Here is a 20,787-nt window from a genome sequence, read left to right on the forward strand (position 1 = left end):
CATGAATGAAGTTTTTATTGTTTTTGGTTTTGTGTTTATAGAAACTTAGGGGACAAAGTTTACATCTTATTTCCTCCCTTTATCTTGTGCTGTTGACTCTGGCAGTCAAACCTAGGGCATCAGGCATTCTATCCAGGGCTCCACTTCTGAGCTTCGTGCCCAGCCCCTCCCTTTTCAGCTGCCCCTTAGCCGGCTCTTTCTTTTGGGTCTGTTTCATGACCAGAGTTTGTGCCTGTCGCTGAAAGTATACTACTGAAGCATCTTACTTACTTCTCCTCAGAGACTGTATATTCAGAATGCCTTGTTCCAAGTTCCGAAACCTGAAAGTATCAAATATTACCAGTTTCTATAAAATATTACAGTTCCATTAAGTTGTTTGTTGGAAGTATACAGTTTGTTTCACAAATGAGTTTAGTTAAGGTTGATATTGTTTGTTTTTACAGTGGTCAGTTTCTGTGTAGGATTTTCCTGAACTAACTCAAATTCTCTCTCTGGTTTTTCAAGACAAGGTTTCTCTGTGTAACAGCTCTGGCTGTCCTGGGACTCAAATTTTAGATCAGGCTGGCCTTGAACTCATAAATCCCCCTGCTTCCTCCTCCCCAGTGCTGGAATTAAAGGCACGCACCACCACTGCCTGGCCAAATTATACCTTTTTATAGGCATAAATTATGGTAGCTTTTTTTTTTTCTGATAAAGTTTGCCCATATTTCATTCAAAATGGAAGGCTAGATACATATTTCAATGGTAAAGTATGTACTTAAAATGCTGTTATACATTAGGAACCTAATTGGGTTCATCTGTTTATCCTGGTGGGTGTGTGTGTGCATGCCCTCGTGAATTTCCAGAACCCATGTAAAAAGCCATACATCTCGGGGGGCTGTTGTGTATGGCTTTTTACATGGGTTCTGGAAATTCAAACTTAGGTCTTCACACTTGTGGTATATAATTGTTCTGCCTGTTGAATCATCTCTCCAACACTTGCTGTAGGGCGATGTTTCTTGGCCTCCTAACACTGTAACCCATTGGTACATTCCTTACATTGTAGTGACCCCCAGCTGTAAATTATTTCATTGCTACTTCATAACAATTTTGCTACTCTTGTGAATTGTAATGTAAATATCTGATATTCAGAATATCTGATATGCAACCCCCAAAGGGGTTGTGACCCATAGGTTGAAAGTCATTGCTCTAGGATATTTAAAATAAATTTTTCTGCAGATGGCAATTTATTTGTACTTTATGTGTATGGGTATTTTGTCTGCATGTATGTGTGTGTACATACACCGTCAATCCCAGCACTTTGGAGGCCAGAAGAAGGCATAAGACCCCTTTGACCTGGAGTTATTGTGAGCTGCCAGGTGGCTGCTGGAACTTGAACCTGGCTCTAACGTAAGAGCAGCCAATATTCTTAATTGCTGAGCTAGCTCTTGCTGGATACGACAATGTTTTTAACCTTGCACCAAAGTAAAGTCATACCAGTTTTATTTTCTGTCTATCCCCCAATCTTATGTGCTATACATAAGACAAATCCTTTTCGCTAAACCTTGCCTCCTGTGATTAAGAATCCAATTGAAAAATTTGTTATATCAAGTTAGGTTATTGTAGTTAGGCCTACATGTCTGAATGCTATGCTTCATATTTTCAAATTTATTGTTACTAGGAGTTAGTCACCTGTGGAGGAGAAACTTTAACCAGCTTTCATTTTAAAACAGTGGTTCTCAACCTGTGTGTCCCAGCACCTTTGGGGGCAACTGACCCTTTCACACAGGGGTCTCCTAAGGCCATTGGAAAGCACAGATATTTACATTATGGTCATAATAGTAACAAAATTACAGTCATGAAGTAGCAATGAAAATAAATTTATGACTGGGGGGGGTTCACCACAGCATGAGGAACTAACTATTAAAGGGTCACAGCATTAGGAAGATTGAGAACCACTGTTTTAAAGCCCTGTGAGTTTTAGGGGAAAAAGAAAAACAAAAACAAACCCATTCGATTTAGATGTTACTATAGCCCTAAGAAAGCCTAGTGGTTGAAGCCAGTGTAGTGGCAAACACCTTTAATCCTAGCACTCTGAGGCCAATTTGGTCACAGAGGGAGTTCCAGGACAGCTCTGGCTGTCTTAGAACTAGCTTTTGTAGACCATTAACCTGGCCTCCAACTCACAGAGATCCACTTGCTTCTGCCTCCTAAGTGAGTGCTGCACTGGAATCTCGTAGAACTGGAGTGTAGGCCACCTGGTGTTCGTGCTGAAACAGAACTTTTTTTTTGAGAAATGATCTCTACAGTGTTTTGTTTTGTTTTGAGACAGATTTTCTACGTGTAACAGCACTGGTTTTCCTGGAGTTTGCTTTGTAGACTAGGCTGGCCTCAAAACCCAATAGGAATTTCTCCTGCCTAGAATGCTGGGATTAAAGGTTTTATTCTTTCTTTCTTTTTCTTTTTAGCCTGCTAAACATTGTATAATGATTCCAAAGATCTAAGTGTGTTCTGACTTGCAAAGCTTATGGTTGTGGACTTGATGCCCACCTCAGCTATTTTGGGCATTTATGAGAATTGATCCAGACACTTTTATTACCCTATCTTTTTCATGTAACTGATGTCATGAGATGTTCTTGAGAATTCTGACATGCATTTAAACACATTGGTCATTCATTACCTAAAAGTCTTCCTTTTTGTTTCCTTTCCCCCAACTTTTTCTTCAGGGAACAGCTACAGCTTTGAAATTGTTTGAAAATTTGACTTTGTCAGAGTTTAGATTTGGAGTGTTGACACAAGGAAGTTTCCTTACAAGGTGGTCACTAACCACCCCATGTGTCCATGATAGGTGTCTGTAGTGCAGTAAAGGACAGACTAAGATAGCTAGAAGTATATTAAAACTGTTAGTGATAATAGTAGGAACTTGTCTGTGTCTATTGTAAGCATGACTTATATTTGATCTACATTTCAGTTTGATTTATCCTGTCTCTTTAAATAAAATGTCCATAAGGGAAAATATTTTGTAGACTGAGGGAGGATATAGGATTAGGAGAGAATTGTAAACTAAAACTCCATTTCTTGGGGGCCAGAGAGATGGCTCAGCAGGAATAGGCACTTGCTGCTGAGGCGGATCCTCTGAGTTTGAGCTGTGTAAGCCACAGAGTGGAAGGAGAAAATTTATTCTTGCAAGGTGTTCTCTGACCTCAACACATGCTCTGAAATACATGCATACTGCTCCCACCAGTAAAAGGAAATGTAATAAACTTCAAAAATCTCACTGAGACTCATCAGGTCTGTACAGTCAGTACTAGTTTCTTGTTTTTGTTTTTTGAGACAGGGTTTCTCTGTGTAACCCTACGTGTCCTGGAATTTACTCTGTAGAGGATGGCCTTGAACTCAGAGATCTGCCTTCTTCCACTTTCTAAGTGTTGGGATTAAAGGCATTCATCAGAATTTTTTTTTTAAAAATGAGAATACTAAAACAGGATTTACACTTTCAGGAAGATCTTCAAACAACAAACAAACAAAAATTCACAAGCTGGATGGTGATGATGCACACTTTTTTTTTAATCCCCGCACTCAGGGAGGTAGAGGCAGACAGATCTTTGAGTTCAAGGCCAGCCTGGTCCACAGAGTGAGTTCCAGACCAACCAGGACTACACAGAGAAACCCTGTCTCAAAACAAAAAAAAAAAAAAAAAAAAGTCTTGGTTTTAATTTATACATTGCCAGTTAACAAATGTAACCCATAAACAACAGCTTGGTAATTTTAAACAGTTCAGAAGACTATGGAGACCAGAATTTGTGAACTGTTTTTGAGGGCATAGTGTGTTCCTTTTTATTGTTTATTGTAGGTAGCATTGTATCTTCTGAGCAACCTTTTCTCTCCTGGCTCTCAGGAACTTGAGCTGCTGAGAAAGCATGGAAGAGCTTTCCTTCTGACTGGGCTGGGCAGAATAGACTCTTGAGGGATGTGCTCATCACTGACAGGGCCTGATGGCTCATTCAACTGTTAATTAAGAATACTTGGAGCAGCTGGGGGGGTGGGGGTGAGGTGCAAAACTTTAAGCCTAGCACTCAGAAGGCAAGGGCAGGTGGATCTTTGTGAGTTCCAGGACAGCCAGGAACTCGGTCTCGAAAAGCTTCACAAAAAAAAAAAAAAAAAAAAAAAAAAAAAAAGGAATACTTTGGAGCTAGGAGTATATGGAGTTCAATACTAGAGAGTTTGCTTTGTATATATGAGGCATGGGTTTGGTCTTTAGCCCAGCAAATCTAAACAAACATTTTGTAAGAGGGTTATTAATTAGTTCTGTATTAAATGGGTCTAATGTACAAAAAGGTTCTGTTAAAAAACACTTTAAATTGTACAGTTTTTTTGCTAGAGCATTGAGTTTTAACTCTGTGTATGGAGTTGACCTCTTAAGAAACAAAGAAGAACTTACTGTTATTAGGGTGCCTCCCAGTTAAGTTCTTATATGCAATATTTTTATTAACTTGCTCACTGTTCTTTTTCCCTCATGTATTTTGTTTCAGTTGGTCGAATTATGTTTCAGCTCTTCTCAGACATATGTCCAAAAACATGCAAAAACTTCCTATGCCTGTGCTCAGGTGAGTGAGGTTTTAGCCTGTCTTCAGTAAGAATGTCTGGGTGCTTGCATCCATATCTGCTTTAAGGCAGGGCAACTTTCATAACAATATAATTGTTCATGAAATGAGTTTTACAGCTAAAATGTTATTACTGCGTCATAGAATGGAGGAAACATTTTTTGAGAGGACAGGAGGAAAAAGAAATGTTTAAAATAATTTAGCACCTCAGATTAGAAAAGCATAATTTGCTTTTCATTATGCATCACTGCACATGTCCTAGCCTAACAGAGTAAAAAGAGATAATGTTAAATATTAGAAATAGCAAGCTTCATTTTTAAAACCTTTATTCTAACACAAGGAGACACATTGTTTGAACTAATATATTTTATTCATCTCCATCCTTATCTCCTGTAGCACATAGAATTGTTTCTGGATCAGTTTAATACATACACTGATACTGCTTTGTGTTACTCTTTTTGGTTTGTATGTTTTGTATGTTTACTACTTACATTGTGTCATCTGTGTCGTGCATGTCACGGTGTCAGCACATGGGAGGGTTTGACTGCATTTTAGCTTGTTGGTTATTCCCATGGAATGATGGGTTTGTAGCTAAACTTCTTTTTTTTTTTCCTCAGGGGAGAAAGGCCTTGGGAAAACAACTGGGAAGAAGTTATGTTATAAAGGTTCTACATTCCACCGAGTGGTTAAAAACTTTATGATTCAGGGTGGGGACTTCAGTGAAGGTAGAGCTAAAAGTTACATTCCTAATAAATCCATCAATCAGTGTTTAAAGATCTCATTTATTGCTTCTGATTGTGACTATGTCACAGAGTAATGTGAATATTGTCCTCGGTGCATCATTGTTGGATGAATAGATGTTATAAATCTAGAATGCTGTTTTATTTTGTTTATGTAATTTAGTAACATTATAATTATCTCGTAGATTTCCTTCCAGTGAACACCATAGTACTGTCCAATTATAGTTATTCTAGAAATTTCTTAGTGTGACTACTACGTGATATAAATGGGTCATGGGATCATTTTTCTGATAGTATTTTTCATAATATTTTAATGATTAAATTAATTGAATGCTCGTAGAATCACTTTTTGTTTTGTAGCAATTAAAAGGTTCAGGATTTCCTTCAAGATATGGAAGCCATCAAAGATAATTTATTGGGCTGGGAATGTAGCTGAATGGTACAGCACTTGCTTGGTCCATACCAGGCCCTGGTTTCAATCTCAAGTGCTTCAGCTATCATATAATAAATAATATAATAATGCTTGTAGTAGAGGTGGATGTGGTGGCCTATACCTATATTCCCAACACTTGGGATGTAGAGACCAGAGATTTTGAATTTAAGGTCACCCTGACCTATAGTCGTGACACCATGTCTTAAATCCAAAGCAAATGGAGCTGGCAAGGTACTCAGTGGGTAAAGGCACTTGTGACCAAGCCTGATGATGTGAGTTCAATCCCTGAGACTCACATGGCTGAAGGAGAGAATTGACTCCCCTGTGTGCACGCACATGCGTGCACACCCCTCCACGCCCATACCCACACTCAGTAGATGTTTAAAAGATTCTAAGTTTTCATGTGTTGAATATTTTAAATTTTCATTATGGCACGTTGTTTTCAGGTAACGGAAAAGGTGGAGAATCGATTTATGGTGGATACTTTAAAGGTAAGGCCTGGCATTGTGTGTTGTTTGTGGTTTGTGTCTCAGTTCTGCTGTAAAGCAAGTTTGGCCGCATACTTTAATGAAAAGAGGGTTACTTGTAGTTCACGTTTTGCATGAAACTAATGCTGCATGAAAACACTTTATTTGCATGAGTTTGGGGATCAGTTATATTGTAATATATAACTTTTAATTGACAAGATTAATTAAGGCTAACTTTAAGGTTAAACGTGACCTTCAGCATGGAGGTTAGGCAACTATATACATGAAAACTCCTATCTTCCTGCCTAAAACTGTCAACATATTCTTTTGTTTATAGAGAATGTGGTCTTTTGCAAAATGAAAAGGTAAGAGAACGAAGCTCAGTAACACAAACTCCACTCTGCTCCCTTGTGCCCTCCTAATAAATCCACGGACAGTCTGGTCAGGTTGTGGCTGGAATTCTGTATTGTTTGAAGACTTGGAAAAAATCTTATGTAATTTCATACATGCATCTGTGCCTTTGTTTCTTTACAATTGGTTACTAGTTCTACATCGGGGGGAAAAATCAAGTTGAGGTTTCCCCCCTAAACCAAGGAATAAAAATTTGATATTTTTTTTCCTTTCTCAAAGGTTTGTATATTTTCTTTTGTGTACTAGAACTTTATGGTTGTATTTTACTCCTACAGTAGTAACATTTCATAAGTCTAACTATTGCCCTTCCCCAAAAAGCCTTAGAAAAGTCAATTGCAGGAATTTAGAGTGTGTTCCAGCATTGCTTTCAAAGCTTCAGTGTATAATGGTTTTTATATTTCTTTTGGGGGAAGTGGATCACTACTCTTTTTCATAAGCCTGTCCCCCAGGTAACTAGCTCTTTAAAGTTTTATGTTTCTGTTAGTTCTAAAGAAAGATTTGTTTGTGTGAATGTAAAAGGAAATTTGGTTTTAAAAATATTTCTCCCAAATATCACCAGGCCTGACCCTGCTTAACGTGTGGTATTAGAGGGTATCAGGCGTATCCAGGGAGATATGGCTGTCTAGTTTTAAAGGTATTTCTACTGAATTAAAGCCATCTTTAACTGATGGCAGAATTTTTTTCCCCTTTCTAGCTTGTTCTAATGGCATGTAGCAACTTACACTCAATGTTGTGGGCCTCATGATATGGCTATTCCCTGTGGCATATGCTTATGTAGCTTAAAATTGTATTTTGCCTTTTAAGATGTTAGTTTTACACAACTTTCTTCCTTAGGTAATTTTGTGATCCTTCTAATAGTTAATTTGACATTTTCCTAAAACTTGATATATGTTATATTTTTGTTCTCATAGACCAGCTTGACTTCAGTAGAATAATAAGTTTACCATGCAAATGCTAAGCATTTAAGATTAAGGCTTATTAAAACTCACTTATGTCTATAGTTCATGTGTCAGGCTAATTGGAAACTTGAAGGAAATACATTTTAGTGTAGATACTTTTCTAAAAATGTCTTGACTGGTCTTCCCTGAGAGCCTGTTTATAGCATTTAGCCAAGTGTGTTACTGCTGGAAGTGACTGTTCTAAGGCTGTTTGTACAGAGTGTTAAATACCTGTTCTTTTCCTCAAGGCTTTACTTAGTATCTTTTCGGCCTTTTTGTGCTTTGTTTTATTTGATTAGTTAATTTTTTTTCTAAACATTGCCAAATATCTTACTGACCAGAAGAGGAATTTCATCTTTTCCTTTCATTTAGTACTTGAGCATTACTTCAAAAGCTGCTTATAATTGGAGGCTAACAAATTTGTGTTTTCTTCAAACAGATGAAAACTTTATTCTCAAACATGACAGAGCGTTCCTTTTGTCAATGGCAAATCGCGGGAAACATACCAATGGTTCCCAGTTTTTCATGTGAGTAGGCATAATGCAGATGAGCTTTTCCTACAGAGAAGTACTGTTCATGAGAAACATGTATAGCTCACCTCGTTCTGCTCAGACTCTGGCAGCTTTGCTTTGGCTCTGTGTCTCTGATAATTGCATAGTAATCGTAATCCCTATTGGCTGCTTCAGCACTCAGTACATACCCTGGATTTGAAGGATGGAACTGAAAAGTACAAACTAAGGTACACACTGTTTGTACAACATGCTGCCGTCTTGAGGAAAGAATTGGACTTTAGCCTCTTCCTCAATTGAAGGCTGAGGTTAGACTGGAATATGAAATTAAGATGAGCATGCAAAAAAAAAATGTTCATGATGTGGCCTCGATGTATGTGGTGGTGCCTGCCTTTGATCCTAGCACTTGGGAAGCAGAAGCAGGCCAGTCTCAGAGTTTGAGGCCAGCCCAGTCTACAGAGTGAGTTCCAGGGCAGCTAGGGCTATAGTGCTACATAGTGAGGCCCTTTGTCTCAAACAAACAAAAAAACATTATTTATGATGGACCCTAGGTCAAGTTGGTTTTGGTAAACCATCATGTGAGTTTTGTGTTTTGATTTCTTTCTTGCTATGAGCCTATTTTGAGAACAATAACATTATAGGAAAATTAATAACTCAACATCGGCTGTCATTTTTCCAAAATTTGTAAATATCACTCAACAAACTTTAAAGTACTAAGTTTCTTTTCAAAGAGTCAAGTACATTTTGGGCTGGCTATATGTATGGTTCAGTGTTGGTAAAGCACTTGACATATAAATCCAACGACCTGAGTTTAATTTCCAGAACCCACATAAAGGTAGAAGTAGAAAAACCAATCTTGCAAAGTTGTCTTCTAATCTCCACACTCATACAGACGTAATACACAATGGTGATAAATATTCTTTTAAAGAACATGTCTTTTCTTGTTTGTATATGCATGAACAACCAAAAACCAGATTCTCATGTAAAAATTCTAAGTAAAACCTTTGGCATACTTTTAACTAAGTTCTTCTCTAAACCTGTTTTTTTTTTTTTTTTATCTCATCATATAAAATATGAAAGATAATTGTCCAGCATGCACCTTAATACTTTTGATAGTAATCTCTGGTGTTGTATGTATGTTGGAGAAATATCTTCTTTTCCATCTTTCTGAATGGATAAATATGAATGGCGCTTCCCTGGCTTTTAAAGGAGCCAATTGTTCCTATAAAGATTCACATTTGGGGTTTGTCTGAAAGACTCCCAGCATGATGTGAAGAAGTTGAGATAAGGGGCACTCTGTCCCTGAGGATGTCCTAAAAACCGGAAGCTAGTGGAAGGCGAGGGTGCTGGGTTAGAGGGGCAGGACTCTGGGACAGTCACTTGCACATTCTGCTTTGATCCCACAGATGTTAGTTACATGAGCTTTCACTGGAGTGTGCTCCTGTTTTAACCTTTGTGTTGGGGCTGGGGGGGGGGGGGCAGTGCAGAGGAAAGAGGTGGATTTTCAGAGCCTTTTTGTAGTAATGCCATGGCCATGTCAAAGCCGTTTGCTCTGAGTCCTCTTTGTTTCCATTTTTAAGCTTATCTGAACTGTGAACATGAAAAACTAACGATTCATTGATTAGGATGGCGGCATCTGAGGGCTCTAAAGTTTCTTTTTTATATCATTACATTTAAAATTTGCCTTATTGGGTAGTGGCAGTGTCTTGCCTTTATTACATACACTTAGCTTATTTATACAGACCTCTGTTACCTTATCATTTAATAGCTACTTAAATCTCTAGGAACATTTAGTAAAGTTATTACTGCTTTCTCTATGGCCTAATTTTGCATTAGGCTGCTGTTTTGAAGAGGAGCAACAAATGAAAATTTTAAATCAGTAAGTTAGGAATAAAAAAAAAATTAAGCTTGTTTTCATAATTAACTATAGATAACACTAAAATCACTGAATGCATGATAAAAAAATTTTCTATCTTTAGTTTGGTGAAAATTTATTTGAAACTTCCTTGTGGAGAGGAGTTCGCAGTCTTGGAGGTAATTGAACATTTTGTATCCACACAGAGTTTGTTCTAATTTTTCTTTTAAGTAACTTGTGTGCCCATGTACTGCTTTATGCTGGCTGAAAATTCCAGTTTCCATGAGCTGCAAGATAAACTAATATTCACATTTTCTGAACAAGATATCCTGACTTTTATGGGAAGGATAAATATAAAGAAAGAGGTGGTAGCCAGTAAAGGAGACATCTTTGAAACTCTGGATCTTGCAGGCCAATGTCCTTTTGGCATTGGGAATAGTAAAAAGAATAATGTACTGTCTTTAGTTGTATGTATAGTCATAGATGAGACCTACCCAATGGTTTTCCTGGGACAGCTCTGGGCTGTGTTTTTTTTTTTTTAACCACACACTTCATGTGGCACCTTGAGTAATGGTTTTGAATCAGAAGGGAAGGATATGTCAAAAGAGAGGCTTCTGATGTGTCTTACAGATTGTCTCATTGGTCTTGTGCGGACCTGTAGGTAGTCCCCTGCAGTCCCTGAGGGGTCGATTTGGTGCTGTTCGTGTGGTGTGTGGAAGTCCCTCGGGGATGATTGTGCTCTGTGCACTAACTGTTCTCACACATTTGGCAACTTCCCTTCCTAAGGTGTGGACTGTTGTCGTTACAGTTTTACATGGCTCAAACTGTGTCTGTGTGAAGAGAGTATATCTTAGCAGATGCATACATTGTAGTGAAGATGAGGCAACTGTGTTGACTGCTGTGTGAACCCGAGCTTCTCTTGGGGTAGTGCTGCTCAGATGCTGGAAAGAAATGTGGCCCCATGCCTCTCAAGCACTAAGGATAAGATGAGTTCACATGGAAACAGTTTTAAAGGAATTCAAAATCGTAGGACCACACTCACCAAGTCAACCCGTTAGTGTTTACTTGTTTTGTCATTTTCTGTTTACTTTTTACACCAAGTATCAAAAAAAAAAAACAAAACAAAACAATAAATGCTATAGGATGGGAGTGTAGGTCAGTGATAGAAAGCGAATGTCGTATGTGCAAGGCTATAGGCTCAGTCACTAGCCTGCAGAAAGCAAGTAAAGCAATGGATGAGTCAGGTACAAGCTGTTTTCTGTTTTGTAGAGAATTGAGATGCTAAATAAGGAAGAGAAAACATTTCGAGTCCAGGCTGCTCCAGAGCCTTCTCTCACATTCTGGAAGGAAGCATTAAGACAGAGCAAAGCTGCTGGCTGCACGCTCCGCGGTCATAAGCACTGTGTTTTAAGTAGCAGGCAGGCAGGCAGGCACAGTGCTGAGAAAGGGAAGGACAGTTGGGGGACTTTGTGTGCCTGCTATTGCTGGTGACAGCTCTGGTGCTGGGTTACATTGCCTTTAGTCACTGAGAAGATGGGAGGCACTTACAAGACAGTGATTAGAAGGTGAGGCTATAGCTCCCATTATTACTGCTCCTGGGATGGAGTGTGTTCCTAGCTATCAGGAAGTCTTGGTGTGGCTCATGCCTGTGATCCCAGCACGCAGATGGCTGTGGAAGGACCTTAGCTGTAGACTTTAGCACAGAGTGAGCTCCAAGTCGTCCTAGGACACACTGCACATGACCCTGTCCCAGACAACCACACACACACACACACACACACACACACACATCTTGATTTTAGTTCTTTTTTTGTACCTTGAGTTTCTTTTTAAAAATCTTTCAATTATTTATAAAAAGCGTATGTTTTTATGTGTGTGCATGGGTGCGTATTCTTGAGTGCACTTGAGAACAGAAGTTAGAAGTTGACATCATGTACCTTTCGTTATCAACTTCCCCCTCCCTCCCTTCCCCCCCCCCCCCTTTTTTGAGTTTCTCACTGAAAGGAACTCTCCAGATTCTCCTAGGCTAGCTGGCTGTCAAACCCCAGTGATGCTCATCTCTCTGCTTCCCCAGGTCTAGCATTACAGGCACATGTTCCTAGCAGCTGTTATAACAATGAGAGCTGCCTGTCACTAGGGTCCCTCATGCTTACACAGTAAGCAGCCATCTGGCCACAAATAGCCCTGTTTTTAAGATAGACTGAACATTTTGGTACAAAAATGTCATAGGAGAAAGAGAATGTCTTACAGAAAGACCCTAAATTTCTGAGTATATGGAATGATTTGTGTGTAAACATTCTTAAAAGAAGTCGTTCTTTAGCTACCTAATTTTTATCAGTCAGAAAAGCTTGCCTCAAAAAGGCTTGGGACTCATCTTGTCTAAGCCAGGAGCTTCAGCAGTAAGTCCTTCAGCTGATCCTAAAATATTTGTCAGTACAGGCCTTTAAAAAAAAAAAAAAACTATTTTGTGCACTAAGTGTTTTTCCCTGCACATCTGTATACCGTGTGCATGCAGTGCCGTCAGAGGCCAGAAGAGGGCGTTGGAGCTGCTGGGACTGGAATTGTAGATGTGAGCCATCATGTGGGTGCTGGGCATTGAACCCCAGTCCTCTGGAAGAGCATCCAGTGCTCTTACACTGAGCCATCTCTCCAGCCCCAGTGGAGGCCTTTTATGACTTCAATGCTTCAGTGAATAGACTATCACTGGCCACTGTTCTTGGTCATGTTAATTTTTATGAACAAGATAATATAGAAAAGCTCAACTTTGTGTTTTTCTTTTTCTTAGTGCTGGTGGTCAGACTTATAAGCCTGCACATGCTAGGCAGAAGTCCTCCACATTGAGGACCTCCACCCAGTCAGTTGATTACATACATGGAGTCCTCTCCCTTTTATTTTTATGTGTATGTCAGTGTACCACATGGATACAATGCCTCTGGAGGCCAGAAGAGGTCCCTTTCTGCTGAGACTGCATTACATAGCTGTCATGTGGGTGTAAGGAAATGAACTCTGGTCATGAAAGGGCAGGCAGTGCTTTTACACTAAGCCACACCTCCGATCCCTGTTCATTATGGCGGCCATAAATAAGGCAGGGCACACGATCTAGGATTGTTTTCTACAATTTAAGATCAGACTTAGAAACGGTTCTTTATCTCATGAGAGGGGAACACTCTTTCCAAGGTAAAAAGCAAGTGTTTGTTGACACTTTGGCGAGCAGAGAGAAATAACTTTGGGGGAGAAACGGTTCACCCACACATTGAGAAGTTTATGAGAGAGGAGATGATAGTAAATGTCACAACCCTAAGCCGCACACTTTTGTTGTTGTTGCTTTGGTTCGTATGTGAGTTTCAGATTTTTTTTTTTGAGAGGAAAGAAGTTTGTGATATTTGAACTCAAAACCACTTTCTCTGAATATCAAATGCCATTTTTTAACATCCAGGTTTAGATTTACCACGTGCTTTATGACATACCTGTCAGCAACAGTCAGGAAGAAATGCTGTGTCTAGTTATCATTTGTGTGTATTTCCTTCATATTAGTGCTGAGTTTTCTGTATGAGTGACTTGGGGACACAGAGCGTTGTGAGTTGCCCATTGCCTGGACACGAGTTTCCTGTTTTGTGATAGCTGTAGTTTCAGGCTGTGAAGGAACGGGTTGTATGTCAAAGGTGACATTAAGATAGCTGTTTTAGTGCCCTCTTACTTTAGGCCTGGAGTGCCTTTCTGTTTTACACTCTGAAAACTGCATGGTTTCAAACTTTTTTGTAACCCTAATGCATGTACCATTGCCTATATGAGAGATTGTAATTTACAACATTTTAATTAACAGATCTAAAACTCTACCACATTTTTGTTTGTAGTATAGTTGGGTTTTTGGTTTATACAGTCACAGGTTTTTTTTTTTTTTTTTTTTTTTTTTAATTTCATTAGTTAACATTCATCAATGTGTATTCTTCAAAAAAAAAAAAAAAGTTGTCATCAGGGGAAAGATAGTAGATGTAAATCCCGTGGCTAGGATTTTATATTATGCTCTAAGGCTGTCATCTCTATTGCCTTTTGAGTCTCAGAGAGAAGATCCCTGAAGTTCTAATTGTACCTTATGACTGTTTTTTATTAATTCTGTCCAGTGACTTCACAGCTTGAGTATATGCAACCAGCAGTGAGCATAGTCTACACTCTGCCCAAATCATTCTCCAATTATGTTGTGATATATATATATATATACACACACATACATACACACAGCCCCGTGTGGTTGTGATATACAACTGAAAATGGTTTTGAAAAGCCGAAGTATGAACATGAACCGAATTAGTTAAGTTTCTCAAGTTCTGTTTGAATGATCTGAACTTGGTTTCTTTTTTTGTGGGCATGGGGATCTTTGCTTTCTATCAGAAGTCCCTACTTCTCAGTGTTTGGATTTGTATGTCTGTGTTAATACTCAAGATGCATTACCTTTTTGAGAAAGATGGAGTAGCTAGTCTCTGGGGACTTATAATTGGAGTTTTAATGTTTTATTAGCTATTGCCATTAAAATACCATGGGTCTGAAAAGATCTCCACGAGGCTTTTCTGAAACAAAATTCATCTCTTCATAAATACCTGTGAAAGAAAATTTAGAGCCCTGCATTTTAAAAAGCTTTCTTGCTTTGCATAAAACTCTAAAAGTTTAATTTCAAAGTTATATTGATAGTAAAACATAGATTCAGTCTTGTCTTAAAAGTGTATTACAATTTATTTCTTGCCATTTTTGTGTAAAATTTACAGAAAGAGTGTTACACCGTGCGCTCCAAAGGTAATGTCTCATTACTCTAAGGCTCTCTCTCTCTCTGTTTCTTTAATCCTGTTATGTGTGTTGAAGCACTTTTAAGGAGAAAAGCTTTTTGCGTGTTCTATGTAGCAGCAGTGTGTGTAAAACAGGGGTGTTTGTTGCTTATGGGTAACCTAAAAAGTAGAGTTATTTCAGTGGCTCTCGTGTATGCCGGGTAGTGTCTTACATTAGGATTTTAGGAGCTAGTAAGGTCCAAAAACTCCTGATGATGGGGTAGCTTAGTCTTTGGGACAACAGCAATTCCTCTCAGCTTTGTTCTGTGGTTTGTGATTTAAGTGAACCCTCGCAGGTAAAAATAGAAACGTGTGAGCATGGGAGCTTTATCGTGTGAAATAGTCTTGTGTTTGTTTCTCCTCTGGGTGAGCTTCAATAAGTGTGTATAAGTTTATAAATTTACACTTGAGTCTTCACTCACTGCGTGTATATTGATGTCACGAGTGACATCATGGGGAATGTTGGATACAGGAAGGAGTTGGTGGGTGGGCTTTCTCTGTCAGCTTTAATAGACTTGACTGAGCATGTGCTCTCTGTCCTGTAGGCTGTTACTGTTTATCATGTGTCTTGTCAGCACAGTGCCAGTGAGCCTGCCTTAGAGCGAGTCTTCCTGAAATTTGTAGGCTCGGATCCAAAGAGTTCCTTTTTTTGTGAGCTGTTGTTCACATTCTTACTTTGTATTCTGTCCCAGCTAAGGTGCCAGCTGATATTTCTGTATCCTGAATTGCAGGTGTGAGTAAGTTAAAATGGTTCACGTTGGGATGGACACTGAGCAGATGGAAGGTTGTCCTCAGAGGCACAGGTGGCCCTTTCCTCTGTCGTGTGTACACTGAGGGTCCACTGTGTTTGTCAGCCGGTTTTCCTTTGGGTTGAGCACAGAGCTAGGGCCGGAACAGTGATTGAGCATGCTCATTGCACACGTGAGGCCCCCCCCCCCAGCTCTTTTCTAAACTGAGACAGGCCATCTACCCTAAGCTTGCGTGCCCCAAGATCACTGCCCATCCTCGGTTAATCTGAGGGTGTGTGGTTGCCGCTAGACAGAATATCACCATTTGCTCCAAGAGTTTGCCATATATAGCTTTTACGTTATTTGTTAGCTAAGGTGTCGATTGAATTGGACTTTTTGTGTGCTAGAAAAATCTGTTGGCTCATCTCGTCTCGATGCCAGATTCCTGAGAGTGAGGACTAAGAAGGGAGGTATCCAGTCAGTGAACAGCTGCGTGCTTTCATCCTGTGCGAGGCAGAGCAGTTCTGTTTTTCTGGAAGCACCCTTATACCTTCTGAGGAGGGTTTCTGCCTAGCCATGTGTTGGTTTCTGTCTGTTATGTCACGTTCTACAATACAGGAAGCATTTTGTTGTACAGTTGTTGTCTGCCATGGCTTCTGGGTGAGTGTTTCATAGTTTCAGTGTTTGTGGCTCGCCAGTTGTTAAATTTTCGTCCTTTCTTTTTCTTCTTTTTGTTACCTGTTTTTATTTTTATTTTAAAAATTATACTGGCTTTAATTTCTTCTCAGTTTCCTGAGAAATATTTGAGACTTGTGACTTTAAAACTCAAAATTCCATTTAAAGTTTTGAAACTTAAATTGACATTAAAATTTTTTTAAGTTAAATACTATCTATACTCCTCTAACAGAACTGGATATTCTAAAAGTAAGTATAAACATTACAGTTTCTTGTATAGTAATGTTTTTTGGCATTGTTGTAAAGGTTACATTGTGTTCTGTTCATGTGTTTTAGACTGGCTTTAAAATGAACGTAAAATGCATATGACTTTTTTCTGCACAAGTGACTGCTTGAATGTGTCCTGTGGCTCATCTATTGTTTCCACCCTTACGATTAAGGTTCTCATGGTCTGATGCTGGTCAAACTGTCCACTTTGCATTACAGTTCACATATAAAGATTTGTGAAAATGTTATGGGAAGGCCAGCTTGGGTTCACAATATAACACAATATGATAGATAGAAGTGCAGCCACAGACTTCCCGTCAGGGACGGCGGGACACTCGCAGAGCAGCTGCTGGAGTGTTTTCTGGACCATAGAAGCTGAAAGTGTCTGTAACATCCTTCGTTTCTAACTTTGCTGTGAGGAGGGTCCTGTTGCATTTTCAGATGAGTGGCAAAGCTTGAGTGTAAGTAGGGGCAGACAGTTCTGCACACAGGACTCCTGAGCTCCTCCATTTGCCTGCCTTCCGGTCTCATGTGACAAATAGAAGAGCCAGTGGGTGTGTGGCCATGTCCATCTCTTCACGTGGGCAGGGCCTTCCTCCTTGTTTAATTCTAGTGGGAAATTTGTTTCTTTTTTTTAAACATTTGTTTCTGTTGCCATTATTGTTTTGATTTGAGAGTAAATTTAATTTTAGTGTATATGCTGTACATTTCTATAATGCAAATGAAACCTATCTCATATTCTGATAGAGTTGATTTTATAATTCATTGTAATCTTGTTTTTTAAATCAGTAAAATGGCTATTATTGGTGTTTAGGGGACTTTAAGGTTGAATATATATATATATATATACATATATATATATTATGCTTACCATTTTTTTGTCTTTTTATCTTTACTTCTTTGTTCACTACATGCTATGTTTAAACCTTCTGCTTCCCTCATCTGACTACGTCTTTATTGACGCCACCTTTGTGTTGATGTTTATCGTATAGAACTACAAAGCCTGCCCCTCACCTGGATGGGTAAGCATCAAGTTACTACAATCTTGGGGAAAAGTCTGGCTGATAGCCCTGAAAGACAGGTCTTTCTTTGGTAGCCATGCCCTTCCTACAGGGGCCAGCAGCTTTGAGAAGCCACCTCTGTGTCGCTCAAGAGGCCTTTCACTTGTGGTCATGGGTCCGCTTCCCTGCTGAGGTGGTTTCTCCCTGTTACCAGATTCTTAACCCCAGAGAGGCTGGCCACTGCAGATGCAGTACACGTTTCCTACAGGGGAACTGTCGCTATTCACTATTATGAAGTAGATTTCAAGCTGTCATTTATTCCCTTGGAGTTGGTTCATAACACTGTGGGTTTGTTTTCAGTCCTGTGGGTGTGTTTCTCACGGCATTATCCCAATTACTGTGCGTAATGTAATTATCAGACTAATTTATATCTTGAATTTATATTATGACAGGGTTCATGTTGTCTTTGGACTGGTTATTTCCGGTTTTGAAGTGATTGAACAGATTGAAAATCTGAAAACAGATGCTGCGAGCAGGCCTTATGCGGATGTCCGAGTCATTGACTGCGGGGTGCTCGCCACAAAGTTGACGAAAGATGGTAAGAGCTTGTGGAGGGTAGAGGCGTAAAGTGTATGGTAACTTGAAGACACCTCCTGGATGTCTAAGATGACTTTTCAGTTTTAGTGTGGGTGGTGGTAGCATGGGTGCCTCTGTGCCATGCTTGACCCCATCCACCAGCTCATGCTGTCAGCCCCTCCTCCTCCCTGGCCGCTGGCTGATCCAAGCCATCAAATGCCTGTGTTACTGCAGGGCCCTGGAATTCTCTTTCCCTGTGACCGTTTATTGGCTGAGTGTCCTGACGGGTCTCCTTGTTTTACTTTGGTTTGTCTTTAGCTGCTACCAAAGCGAGCCTCTTACCCCACATTTCATGTACACGCCCTTTGCCCAGACACCTACAGTGGGGTCCTCGGCACAGAGCCTGTGGCTCTCCCTGTCTTCCTGACTTTTCCTTTACTCATTGTCTTCAGCCACATTGACCTGTATTCAGACACTGAGGGACTTTGTGCTGCCCTTAGATGTCTAGAACATTCTTTGTTAAGCTATCCATGTGACCCCTTCTTACTTTAGGCTCTGCTCAAATGTAATCTTAGGCTACGTGAGTCTCTCTGTTCCCTTTACATTGTTTATTTTCTGTCTTAGCTTTCATCACTTGTCACACTTATTCAGAATATATGCCTCATGGTGGATGAGGGCTTTGGTTTATTTCAAGTTGGCAGACAACTATATTATACGTAACTGGGGAAGAGTTTTAAGTCTGGTTTTAGTTTGCTATGCACAAAGCAATTATGTTAATCATCAGTCACGTTTTTCTCTCTGGATGGTATGCCCTGGACTCAAGTACTAATGTTTTTGTTAATATCTATTAAAAGTGTTTGAGAAAAAAAGGAAGAAACCAACACATTCAGAAGACTCGGACTCTTCTTCCAATTCCTCTTCCTCTTCAGAATCACTGTCAGAAAGTGAAGTTGAACAAGAGAGAGTCAGAAAGAGGAGACAGAAGAGGAGGCCAAAAGTCAGACATACTAAAAAGAGACGGAAGGAGAGGAGCGCTTCAGAGGAAGCAAAGAGGAAGCGCACGCTGAGCCCTGAAGGGTGAGTGTGGGTTGAGGGGTCCGAGCCAACACATGCCTGTAATGGGAGCCTCCGTGACCACTCTGCAAACTCAGGGTTGCTACTCACTGTACTGAGAGAGGGGAGGGATGCCTGTGGCAATCTAGGAGTGTCATAGACCTCTCAGAGCAAAGAGTGGCCTTTTCACGTAAAGGTATTCTGAAGTTTTATTTTTTAAAGTGTCATTTTGTGTATTCAAAGGTGTGTGTGTGTGTGTGCGTGTGCGTGTGCGTGTGTGTGTGTGTGTGTGTGTGTGTGTGTGATGAACATACGTGTGGGAGATGAACGTGTGTGTGGAGGTCAGAAGACAACTTGGAGGAGTGCTTTCTTTCTACCAGATGGGACCCCAGGGATTAAATTCAAGACATGAGGCTTGATGACAAGAGTCTCTACTCACAGAAACATCTTGTCAGTCCTAATGCCTGAAAATTCTTTTTCTCACTACAGTATTTTTATTTATCGGTTGAGAATTTCACACGTCTATAAGATAATTATAAGATAATTTGATCATCTACTTCCTAACCCTCTTCAAACTCCAGTCCCACTATGTCTGCCTCCTCTTTCTTCCTTTTCCTTCAGTACCCTGAGCCCATGCAATGCGTCCTATATGTGCAAGGGTTAGGGCCACCCACTGGAATATGGGCATTGTATCAAGGTCCACACCCCGAGGAGAACTGATTCTCCCTAAAGCAAACCATGGGCACTGAGATAGCAGCTCAGTGGCTTCTCACCACACCTGACAACCGGAATTTGATCCCTGGAAGATTTCATCTCCCACAAGTTGCTGTCTCATGTCCACACCATGGCATATGCACACTAACACACAAATATACAATTGCAAAAAAGGGAACATCACCAGGTGGTGGTGGCGCATACCTTTAACCCCAGCACTCAGGAGGCGGAGACAGTTTGATCTCTGTGAGTTCCAAGACAGACACAGCTACACACAGAGAAACCTTGTCAGGAAAAACAAAACCAAAAAAAAAAAAAGGAAACATTGACAGCATGAACAACTTCCAATTCAAATTGTTAAGTACTCTGTACTCTGGGTTTAATTTTTTTTTTTTTTTTTTTTTTTTGTTTTTGTTTTATAAAACTTTTCTTTGCTCTGGATTTTTCACTGTGTTGATGTTTTCACATATTTGTAAAAAATCAATGCTTCAGGATGAGTGTAAGTTTCGCTGTTGTGTGTGCCTTTATTTTATGAAATGCTGTCATCTAAATTGGTGACTTGGTTTATTTTAGTTACTCTGAGAGGAGTGATGTGAATGAAAAAAGATCTGGTGACTCAAATGCTAAAAGAGAAAAGCCAGTTGTGCGCCCGGAAGAGATCCCTCCAGTTCCTGAGAACCGGTTTTTACTGAGAAGGGATATGCCCGCTGTCGCAGTGGAACCTGAACCGTAAGTAGCTGGTGAACACGGTCCTCGTCTCCACCGGGAGGAGGGCTGTCACTCGGCTGGCTTTCTCTTGCCCCAGCTCACAGGATGGTTGGTATGCCCAGTCTTGTCAGTGACTGGATGTCCAGGCAAGCTGACATGGATGATTAGCTATTACACTGTATATGTTTGTTTCTCACCCACACATCTGCCAACACGGTTGGCTCCATTGTGCTGCCCAGCCTAGGTGTGGGTCCTGCTTTCCTGAGTGTTGTAGCTCGTGGGGGGCAGGGACAGCGAGGGAACACTATATGG

General features: G+C 40.0%; 1 protein-coding gene across 3 annotated transcripts in view; it reads left to right on the plus strand.

Annotated features, from left to right (window-relative positions):
- Nktr (natural killer cell triggering receptor) overlaps positions 1-20,787 on the plus strand; it is a 34,289-nt gene that overhangs the window by 2,074 nt on the left and 11,428 nt on the right. For 2 of the 3 annotated variants that reach the window (XM_051202627.1, XM_051202638.1), the window contains exons 2-9: positions 4,512-4,586; positions 5,201-5,308; positions 6,203-6,247; positions 8,012-8,099; positions 17,416-17,445; positions 17,877-18,022; positions 18,855-19,077; positions 20,341-20,496. In XM_051202627.1, coding sequence (XP_051058584.1) covers positions 4,512-4,586; positions 5,201-5,308; positions 6,203-6,247; positions 8,012-8,099; positions 17,416-17,445; positions 17,877-18,022; positions 18,855-19,077; positions 20,341-20,496 — 871 coding nt within the window. Of the gene's footprint in view, positions 1-4,511; positions 4,587-5,200; positions 5,309-6,202; positions 6,248-6,560; positions 6,589-8,011; positions 8,100-17,415; positions 17,446-17,876; positions 18,023-18,854; positions 19,078-20,340; positions 20,497-20,787 lie in introns of those variants that run through there. The other variant, XM_051202646.1, reaches the window with a different exon arrangement.

Source organism: Phodopus roborovskii, unplaced genomic scaffold (assembly GCF_943737965.1).
Source record: "Phodopus roborovskii unplaced genomic scaffold, PHOROB, whole genome shotgun sequence".
NCBI lineage: Eukaryota > Metazoa > Chordata > Mammalia > Rodentia > Cricetidae > Phodopus > Phodopus roborovskii.